Source organism: Diplotaxodon limnothrissa, linkage group LG10 (genome assembly GCF_057381915.1).
Source record: "Diplotaxodon limnothrissa isolate DT_005_m linkage group LG10, D_limnothrissa_male_GT1.1, whole genome shotgun sequence".
NCBI lineage: Eukaryota > Metazoa > Chordata > Actinopteri > Cichliformes > Cichlidae > Diplotaxodon > Diplotaxodon limnothrissa.
The window spans coordinates 2,586,775-2,597,939 of NC_140605.1; the positions used below are offsets into that span (position 1 = coordinate 2,586,775).

At 42.0% G+C, this 11,165-nt stretch overlaps 1 protein-coding gene across 1 annotated transcript; it reads right to left on the reverse strand.

Moving 5' to 3' along the window:
* Positions 1-1,190: 1,190 nt before the first annotated feature.
* On the reverse strand, positions 1,191-10,772 carry zbtb21 (zinc finger and BTB domain containing 21). Its single transcript, XM_085363294.1, has 2 exons — positions 10,682-10,772; positions 1,191-5,732 (listed from the first exon to the last, which is right to left on the reverse strand). Exon 2 carries the CDS (start codon positions 5,728-5,730, stop codon positions 2,665-2,667), a length of 3,066 nt encoding a protein of 1,021 aa, XP_085219420.1. The 5' UTR covers positions 5,731-5,732; positions 10,682-10,772; the 3' UTR covers positions 1,191-2,664.
* Between the last annotated feature and the right edge of the window lie 393 nt (positions 10,773-11,165).

Here is an 11,165-nt window from a genome sequence, read left to right on the forward strand (position 1 = left end):
TTTAGAAGTCTGCAAGAACGTTCGCATGTTTTCTGACAAAGTTAATCCGGCCTTCCTGGTCTTGAGTGTACTTTGACAAAGATACGCACACCTTCTCAAGAGTTTTCCAGACTTGGTTAGATGTGAAGAAGTTTTTCCAAAGTGAGAAAAACAAAACCTCTGTGATCACCCCTTCAGTAGTCTTCCTGGCCTTTTGGTGTTGCTGAGCTGAACAGTGCATTCCTTCTCTAAAGTTTTGCTCTTTCTGAAAGTTTTCTTTTTGTTTGATTGTTTTGTCAGCCTAATGCTTTCACTTGGTCCTAACAGTGAGAGTTCCACTTAACAACTACTAAATGCAAGGTCATCACAGATCAGCTTAGCCATGGAATAAAGAGGGAACAGGCCTTAGCTGGTCATCAACTGCTTGTCAACAGTCTAATTATTTTGAAAACTATTTAAAAGCGGTGCTACATAGAATTCAAAATCAGTTAATACTCTACTTTTGTTAAAACCTTTAAATTAAAGTCTGCATTAGTCACATTGCAGCCATTTGATCTGATATTCACTGGGGAGGTGTACAAAGGTAAAAAATTGTGCCGTTGTCCAAATGCTTGTACATAAGTATTTGGAATCCACCTTTTTACACATTATTCTATCCATTTAATTACTTAATCTACCTAGCAGCAATATGTAGCCAATTTATGAAGGCCAATTAGACTAACACGAATGACAATGTAACCCAAAATCTTTTGATCCACCGTGAAACACTCAAAGTTGTTAAGTTCATAAATCCAACACCACAAATGATCATTTATATATGTATATAATATATATATACTCCATTGTTACTCTTTATTACAGAAGTGAAGCACAAAACTGTAGAAAAACCTAAACACAAAACAGCTGCAAGTCTCAAAAAGCAACAGCGATGCAACCAATGTTGATACAAATATTCATTATTGCAGTGAGAGCACAGGAATACTAAAAAGATCAAACTCTTGTTTACTAACAAAATCAGTACAAAAATCAAGAATACAAACACCTCCATGTACACAAGTCTATAAGCATTCCTGTGAAACTTTCAGAAAGTCTTTCTCACAAGAAATTAAGAGCACTATTATCAATACAGAATTTCCGCAAAGAATTTAACATCACAATGCAGCTTGCATTAATCATTTAGTGGAAAACAAAGTCCATTAGTCCATGTGGAGTTCTGTCTGTCAGGCTCCCAAACAGCAATAATAATTTATGACAAAGTTCTAAACTATCAAGCCGAAGCAGAAGTATATACTTGTACAAGAATACATTTGTAAAACAACCGGAATACAATCAAAACACAATCATTACTTTTCCAAGAAATCTTCAGGAAGCAGGAACACTCTGTGACCGTTCGTAGAATAAAGATTTGCCGTCTCGTTGCTTTCCCTCCCGTTAACGTCGCCACCTTGAAATGCCTGAGTCATAAGTGGTCTGAAGCTGTTGTGCTTTCACGTAAAATAACAAAATAGTTTTGTAAAGTTGCATAAGGCCATCGAAGCGCTGTAAAGCTCACTTAATAGTCCAATGTGTTCAATTGCAAAAAATTCTATCAGTGCATTTACACAACACTGGTGCCACACTCAGCGATTGAGACACTGTGACAACGTTTGATGTGAAAGCTTCTGAAAGCTTACTCACAGAAAATATTTAATATTATTATAAGCCAAATACTGCAAGGATGTCTCGTATTTAGGACTTTGAGATCAACCCAGCTCACTGTTTTTCAGCGACAGCCTGCATGGCTACTAGTGCACTGGTCTGAGCACCTTTTCCCACATAATTTAGCGACGTTTTAGTCATTTAACTTCAGAAAATAAATATTTTTTTCTGTAATCTTCCAGTTGATTGCATTGTTTCACAGCAGGCTAATCATTAGGAAGATACTGTGTTTGTTGGTACTGAATGAAGACTGTATGTGGTATAGCTTTCTTATACAGACTGTCTCATTGAATTTTTCCATGAAATGAGTTGATGTGAATTCAATATGAGCCTCAAACGTAAGAACAAATGAGTGCTAAAAAAAAAAAAGTTAGATGCTTTTTGTTACTCCTGCAGCCTAAAAACTCGGTCAGGGAAACATACTGATCCAGAGTAATCGCTGAGGATTATATCTTCCTACCAGAATCAAAAAAGTGCATATTGAATACATTGTTGAGGCCACCAATAATATCTTAAGGGATGTCAATCACATGTTTGTACAAAAAGCAAAAGCTCTCGTCTTTAAATGAACCGCAGCCTCCAAAATTTTAAAGCACTTTTTCCACCACACTCGGAGAGAACAACGTAAACACTTGTCCCGCCTTTTTCTCTACCTTCAGTCGAAAACATTGAGGGGTGCAACTCTTAAAACGACTAGATAGGTAAATACAACTAGACAACCAAAAGAGGTCTGAAACAGATAAATTCATATAGATCATTTTGCAAGAAAAAAAATTATAGTCATCTCTTCTCACAGAGGAATCTAGCACTTGATTGCACATTCACGTTTACGCGTCTAAATAAACATGGCACTTCAATATATGACATTGGAGGCAAGCGAATAAGCTATACATTCAAAGTCTTTTGTTTGTAGGCTGAGGTGTGTTTATTCTTATAGTAAGTATTGTCTCCCGAGAAAAAAACTCACTGCTATCGGCCATCTGAATCTTACATGTGACTGTGACTCTGCTCGTGGCTCCACAGACTGAAGGCCGTCTTGAAGGTCCTGTGGCAGAGTTTGCACATGTACTGCCTCTTAAATGTCAGGGCAGAGAGAGACGGTGCGTGGTAAAAGAGTGTGTCCGATTCCTGAGGGCCGCCTGGATTCTCCATGCTGTTTGACCTTGACAGGGGGCTTTGGCTGCTGGTTTGCCGTTCCAGTTCGGGCCTCTTGGTCTTGCTTACCAATGAGCTGCAGGGATCTGGGCTGCTGGACTCGTCGGTCCCTGCGGTTGCAGCAGCAGTAGCAGCAGGGACCGGTGCCGCCTGAGTAGATATGAGCACAGAGGCCTGTGGGGAGGGACGTTCTGAAGGGGTAAGTGGAGGGGAAGGGCTCAGAGGTGAGGGGTTTCTGTCGATCTCTTTGGCTCCGGGTTCGTTAGCAGTCGACATGTGAGACTGGAAGTGGCTCCAAAGGCGGAAGTTGGTCCTGAAGGCTTTGTTGCAGATGTGACAGATGAATGGTTTGATGTGGCATAGCAGCTCCTGGTGTCGTTCTAAGTCTTTGCGAGAGCTGAAAAGATTTCCGCATTTCTCGCACGGCCACACACCGGGTTCTTCGGAGCCACTTTTGGCAGCATCGGGGTTGTCCCGCTCACTCACAGCCTCCTCCAACGGCTCTTCCTTCACTACCAGCTTGCCATGGTGGCCCATGCTCAGGTCTTCAGGCACATAGGAGGAAGAGTCTTCAGAGTCATACATAGGTGGACCTGAGGAATCACTGTAACTGATGTTCTCTCTTGTGCTCTCGCTTGTTAGAGGCTCATCACTGTAATGCTCCTCCTTGAGCATTTCAGACTCCTCTTCATTGTTCTCTTGTTGCTTCAGGAGAATGTGGTCTTTAACAGTCATCATATTGTGGTTGTGCACCTCCACCTGATGGCGCCAAATGCTGAAGGAGGATTTGAAGGTGCGCATGCATTCCAGGCATGTCAGTTTCTTGTACTTACAATGTGCCTCGTGGTCTTTCTTGACAACTGGACTTGAGAATCTGAGGCCACAATAGGGGCACACGGTTGCATGGCGACAGCCTCTCTCGTGGTCACCCTGTTCCAGGAGCGATGACAGCTTCATATTGCAAAGTCTACAGGAGTAAACACCGGTGTCAGGGTTCTTCTGTTGAATGATCTCATCCTGTTCCTGGTAGAGGATGCTCTCCCTCGCTGTGTCCTGGTCAGCTTTTTCAGCAGGATGTGTCCTTAAATGCTGTCTGTACTGAGACTGGAACACAAATGTCTTGCCACAGTATGGGCATATGTAGCTGGGCCTCGACCTCTTTTTTGTAATTGCAGGAGACTGCAAACCCTGCTTATTCCTCTTTAACTTCCAAAGCAAAGCTTTCTTTATTTCTCTCTCTCTCACAATATCTATTAGCTTCTTTTGAAATTTCTCATCAAGAACAGAGGAGCTGGCGGACGACGCTGGGTTTTGTACTACACCATGCTGCGTTTGGCAGTGCGTCCACACTTTGAAGTTGGTATGAAAGCGCTTGTGGCAGATGTCGCAAGCATACGGCTTTTCCGGATTGTGATACATATTTACATGACGATGAAGCCCAGCACCTGACCGGAAAACCTTTAAACAATTCCAGCATTTGAAAATCTTGTTCTGAGGTGACTCCTCGCCGTCCTCGTTAGGGTCGCCGCTGGCATGCTGAGGTACTGCTTTTGACATATTCACGTTAACTGAGAGAGCATGCTCTTTAAATAGTTTGCTCTTCTTTAATGGGTACCGTCTGTTGTCTGGCCTGTCCCTTCTTTTCCCCACAGGATTTAAGACTTCCCTGGGACCTTGATCATAATTAGTTTGAAAGTCTCTGAGACTGACTGGCAAAGAATCACCAACTGTGATGCGTACGATGTCCATGGGGTCAGCAAGTGGACTGCTGGGCTCAGCTTTCACACTCACCTCTCCTTCTACCTGAGTTTCTCCATCATACCTGCCGGTATACTTTGACCTGAGAACCAGAGGAGACGTTCTTTTTGAGTCGCCGTTGTGGGCAGAGGTTTCTGGCACAGACGTCTTCAGTGCCATCTGTACAACTGACTGGTCTCGATTTTGCAGCTCCTTGAGCTCCAGCGTGGGGGAGAAGACTGGAACGGGGCTGTCCATGGATAATGACCTCCTGAGTAGGCTTTTTATAAGTGGCCCACTCCTGTCAATGGTCTGGCTTGGCTCACTAGCCTGACCCTGAAAGGGCACTTTGGTATTGTAGCGGGACTCCTGCTCCTCATTCTCCTCTTTATTGTCCTGGTCAGGGCCAGACAGCAGCCTGATGTGCTGCACTTCAGCATCACTGAAAGACACTGATGATGTCAGCTGGGGTCTCACGGGTGTGAAGTGTGATGAATTCCCTTTCAATATGGAGGCATACGTCCTCTCCAAAGCTTCACCCCGGTCAGGGGACTTCCTGCTGGGCTCAGAGTTTCTGACTGATTCGTACGAGTTGTGTTCCGAGGGAGGCCGAGTGGACCCATGAGCAGAGTGGGGAGATGTCGATCTCTCAGATGTTTTTCTCGGATAACTCGAGCGAGAGGGATGGGCCGTGTCATTCCGGACCCGACGCACAATGACGCTCCTTGTGTGGACATCATTCTCATCCCCCTCTGAGAACGAAAGCCTTTTTCTAGACACACAGTAGGATGCATGTGGCCTTGTTGACACAATGTTGGTGAGGAAAGGGATTCCGAGGCTGTATCCCAGCTCTTGAATGGCTGCCAGGCTGCCTTTGTCCACAAAGAGTGAGGAGGAGTAAATGTAATTCAAAACGATCTCAAAGGCGTCCGGCTCACAGAAGTCCAGGTTTACAACTGTCAGCGAGTCTGCGTCCATCCGCGAGAAAAGGGACTGGAAATACTCACTGCTGGCAGCCAGAACACTCTTATGGGCCTGGTACCTTTGGTCTCCCACAACCAGGACCACATCACACGCTTGTCCCCGCAGTCGCTGCTCATTCAGAGCCCCCAGCAATGACAGGGCGTGGGAGGGGTTACTGTAATGCACTAGGCTCTCCATGGCTGAAAGACAAGAAAAAAAGATTATATTATAAAAAGATTACATTTTATTGAAACAATGTAGACATATAAACATATATATGCATATACTCTTGATCTAGATAAATTTGTATACTTTAGATGTTTCAGAATTCTTTGGACATGGATGCATCTACAGGAATAAGCATCTACTAGATAAAAGCTGATGGGCTTTTGTGCACTATATGTATAATTGTGTGTGGTGTTCTTGTCAGTTCTCTGTGATCAGTTTAATATGACACCAAGTAAAAATTCATAGTCTCTATGTCAGGGGTGGGAAACTCCAGAGTCCTGCAGGTTTTAGACATCACCCTGGGTCAACACACCTGAATTAAATGATTAGTTCATTAGCAGGCCTCTGGAGAACTTCAAGACATGTTGAGGAGGTCGTTTAGCCGTTTAAATGAGCTGTTTTGGACCAAGGACAAAAACCTGCAGGACACCGGCCCCTGAGGCCTGGAGTTCCCCCATCCCTGCTCTGAATAGTAAAAATACATTGTTTCACTAATGAATAAAGGAATCTCAGTATGTGTTCTTCACATTCTTCCGTCATCGAATCTACTTCAAAGTTGACACTGGATTTTCTGCACACACACACACACACGGCAGTATTCTTGAAGCCTTTTGTCTGTTCTCCCACAAAAGCGAGTGACTATGTAATCAGTTCTGTTTATTTGTCTATTAGCAGTCTAGCATCCACTGTTTTCAAGATATCCTATGCAAATTTCGTCTGATGGTAGACACCCATAAAAGCTCCGGCTGATTTAATTTAGGTGAAAATCAGGTGAAGATCACACCAAATATGAAAACCAGTAAAATCTGTTTATTAATCAGAGATTTATATGGATCGTATTCAAACTTCACAACAATATACTAGACCTTGGGGGACATGAGCAGCTAGTTTGGGTAAACATTTGACTTTGACCTTCAAGAAATCTTTCAAGCATAATATATCACATGAAAGGGCATCGGGAAAGCTGTACAACACACTTTTTTTTCCAATACAACACCCTATCACACACTGCATGAATATATATTAAAACCTCAAGTTTTTACAGCTTAAAAAAGCTCAAGATTTCAGCTGGTTCTGCTCCAACCGTATGGGTAAAGATAATAAAGTACACTATTTTAGTATGTAGTAGGGCTGAACGATTATGGAAAATAATCTAATTGCGATTTTTTGCCCCAATATTGCGATTGCGATGCGATATGCGATTATTTTTTAAGGTCTTTGTCTTCTGTATTATTAAACAAAGACAAGCAATACATCATATAGTATGGCCAATACTATATTACATTAATTTTAAACTGTTCTTTCCTGGAAGACAGACCTCTGTTATGATGACATGAGGTGATGCATGAATTGATGACTGACATTTTTATTTAACTTCTTCAATCACAACAGTATATTTGAACATACACAATAGTTTATTTTTAGCTTACAAACATCTGAGCATAAAGTGCTGACAAGGAACCCTGGTGTAAACATTAAAATGAAAGTCAGTACAATGTGCAGATTGCAGAAATATACATAAACAAAATCAGTGGCTTTACCACACTCAGTTTTTCGACATCTGTGAACTACTAGACAGTCATTCAATTAAAAAATAATATTAAATAAATAAAACTAATAAATAAAAAATACACACATCTTACTGATCTCTGCAGTCAGTAACATTACACATAAAGTGCAAACATAATAGCAATTGTATAAACACACACACAAACACGCCTTTAAAATTTAAAGGCGTGAAATTGGACGGTCTAGTTCTGATTAGCGTCACCGCTGTCTCGGTGGAGTTTAATAAACTCGGCCGTCTGCTTCTTGCTATCTAAAATATAACCAGACACTGGTGTAAATTCTCGACTGTCTCATACTTCTGTTTAATAAGTTTTCTGTTTGACGTTTAGTCAGCTGTGTGAAAACCAAGGAGGAACCCACCCGGGGGATTAATAAAGTTTTATTTTATCTAATCTAATTACTTTAATCTCAGCCAAACCGATTTACTCACGAACAAACAAAACACTGAAAAAAGCCCAACAATAACATTTTTAGGTTGTCTAAGTGACTTATATATTACGTTTAACCCGAGCAGCGAAACTCCGCGGTGATCTGAAAATGATGTGCCGGGAGTTGTGCCGTTCTCGGCCGCATCAGTAACCCTCGAGCTCCCGGCTAGCTGTCGAGCTGGTGGGTAGCAGACGCCTCTGAAAACGTCGAAGCACTTTTGCAAATATGGGATATCTTGGTAAACCGAGCAGATATTTGATGTTTACACAACTACTTTCTCGCCTGAAAATATGTTAAAAGTTTATTTTGTGACCCAGAAAGATTAGTATGAGTAATTTTAAAACTTAGTAGCGGCCGCCATTGCTGGAAACTGGAGTTTGGCTGGGCCGCGCTATGAATTCTGGGATATGGTAGTAATTTGGACAGCCTTCGGCACGTCGCTGTGACGTAATCGGTCTACAAATGCGGCCTCAGGAGGATGCAGCCCATGAATTTGGACATGTCCAGAGTATAATCGCAGCCTTTGCGGTTAGAAAATTGCACTTGATCATGTCGCGATATTATCGCAAATGCGATATATCGTTCAGCCCTAGTATGTAGGGCTTCAAGGTCATAAGTCAAAGGTCAGGGTCACACGAATTAGGAAAAAGCGTTGGTTTCCATCGGATCGGATTCAAACTCTAAAGCATTAGTTCTTGGGGGGGGGACATAAGCAATAAGCACTTGTTTGTTTGAGCTCGTTAGAATATTATTCAGGAGCTCATATACAACATGACTTCACAGTGAGACAAAAGATTAATATACTACACCAGATCTCCATATTAACAACGCTGACATCAGCATGTTGCAACAAAAACATTACGAATAATCCAAGTTTTAGTGCAGCCTTTGGTGATCGTTCATGTTACGTTGAAACCATAACCGTTCAAAGGAAGTAGTAACACAATACAATAATTGCTGAGAACTACAGCTGCAGCCATTATTCATTATTAAGCAAATTGGCAATCCAATAACTGCAAACATGCCAAACATAGCAAAGCTCCAGTTTATCATGTGTGAAGATTTGACGCTCATCTGTTTTCTGTATTACTGAAAACAGCATAGCTCTCACTTTTCAGATGCTCATCTGATAAAAACACAAGACAGGATTATGTTGTCTAAAATACAGTAACAAGATTTATTTTGCTTACATTTTATTTATCCAAACAACCTATCAGTTTTATTATGAGCTATAAATATTGATGCCTTACAGACTGCTGTAAAAGTAAAGAAACAACTGGTTAAACTAGGCATCGTGTTTAACAGAACGGGGTTTACAACTACATGTGCATTTTTTGTCTTGCTGTTGTTTGTGATGATCACTAGAGGTCAAAGTTGAGCCTTTTAAAATATAAAATGGTGTAAAGGAACTCTCCACAGAATTTATGGGAATTACATCATGTTATCAGTCTGAAGGTAGGAAAAATGGAGTTCTGTCAAGTTGCCCTCAACCACACAGGGCACTACAGGAAGTTTAAAAGGTTTCAACTACAAGTTGAAATGCATTGTCTGCCTTGATCCACCTTCACCTAAACCATTAAACATCTACATTTATTTCTATGGTTGTAAAATGTAACTATCAGAGAAAAGCACTCTTGGTATTTCAGGAGGCAGGTTTATTTGATGAATCTAGCCTGCTGTTTATACTGTCAGCTAAAAGATTCATCAAACATGGCACAGGATCCATTAGCATTTGTATGCTTTACAGCTGAGCTTAAACACCATTGTGCTGACTACTTCCATGTCACCCTTTGTGTGATGATCAAGTCTACTGGTGCTGTAATCGAAACTAAAACAGTTTAGAAAGCACACCAAGTTATAAAGTATTGACTTGAACAAAGTTTTCTTGCACTAAATTTGGGCTCTATGATGTGTTTTTCATCATTTTTATTATAAATCTAATTTATTTTGTAGAATTCATGTAAGAAACTGCGTAATATCGATACACCTGCATCGGTCAGTGGTAAGACAACAATAATACTACTGAACAGCACTATACTGTTACAAGAACAAACCCCATCTGACGCACAGCAATAGTTGTGTGATTAACATAGTCAAAAACAGGGACTGCAAAGCATTATATGCATGCATTTCATTTTCCTGAAAAAGGTGCTGCCTGGACGTCACGGCGTTTATTTTGGAAATTGTAACCGGAAGTCGCGTTACTTACGTCGGCTACTTTGACACTTGCTAAATATATTTATGGGCAGAACCCCCATTCATTCATCAAAAAACTAAAGATTGCCTCATGGACTTTGGGTGAAAATGTGTGCTCCGTGTTAGGAAAAACACGGGAATGTTGGGTCGTGTCATGTTTTCCCAGAGGAAGCCGAGTGAAGCTTCGGGCATTAGATCATCCATGAGACGTGGCTCTAAAAGAACTTCTCCGACTGATATGCTGCTTTCACTTCACAACGCATTCGTACATTTCTTTTTTGTTTAGCTTCAGACAAACCCGAGGGTGCAACGCCTGGTCTCGAGCAGCTAACACCGAATAAAGAGGGGGAAAGTTGAGCGCGTTTCAATGGACTGCACCGCGCTAATCCAGAAATGAAAGTCTGCGCGGGCAGAGACGCCGTTTTGGCGTGTAAGGAGTCAGTTGTAAACGCTGGTGGAAGTCATGGGCTTTTGGTTTTGTTATGTTTAGTTCTTTTATTTTTTTTTCCCACCAAAAAAGCAAAAACGGCTCCACACCGGCCTGACACTGGAGCTGCTGCTGGCTGCAAAACAGGTTGTAGCTGGTCAGGTTTTTACAGCGACACAATCCCCCCTCCGAGTTACGTCAGGGAGGAAAAAGCTTCTCCTTAACAGCTCTCACCAACTGTGTCTGCGCCTCCCTGCTCGTGTTACTGAACGGTAACTTCGTTAGGCTGGCTACACTTACCCTGCCCGTCGTGAATACGGTCTTTCCTCCACGTAGCCGGGACTTTGTTCAGTGTTGTGTAGATTTCTCCGCGCTGGTCGTGATTCCATCCATCTTGAATTTGACGTCATCCCACACCAGGGATGAGGTCATCGCAGAGAGCGCTCGTCACGTGCACCGTGCACTGATAGGCTGGTCAAAGAGCAAGGGGCGGTGCAAACGGAAGACTCGAAACTGAGGCTAATTTAAAGGGATATGTCATATTTTTCGTTTGATCTTTTTTTAAAACAAGATTTAGTGAAAGTCGGTAAAGGCTAACTAGCACTTTCCTGCACATTGTAATTCACTGCACACTTTAGTTGCACACTTTGAGGTACACTGAGTTTGCTGCTGGGGTTGTTCTGCTTGTGTGAAGTCACATGTGTTACAGTAAACCTGACCAAGTGTGGAAACTTTTAACACCAAGTAGGAAGTAAGTGCTCTCCTTATTTTTGTTTCTTTCTTA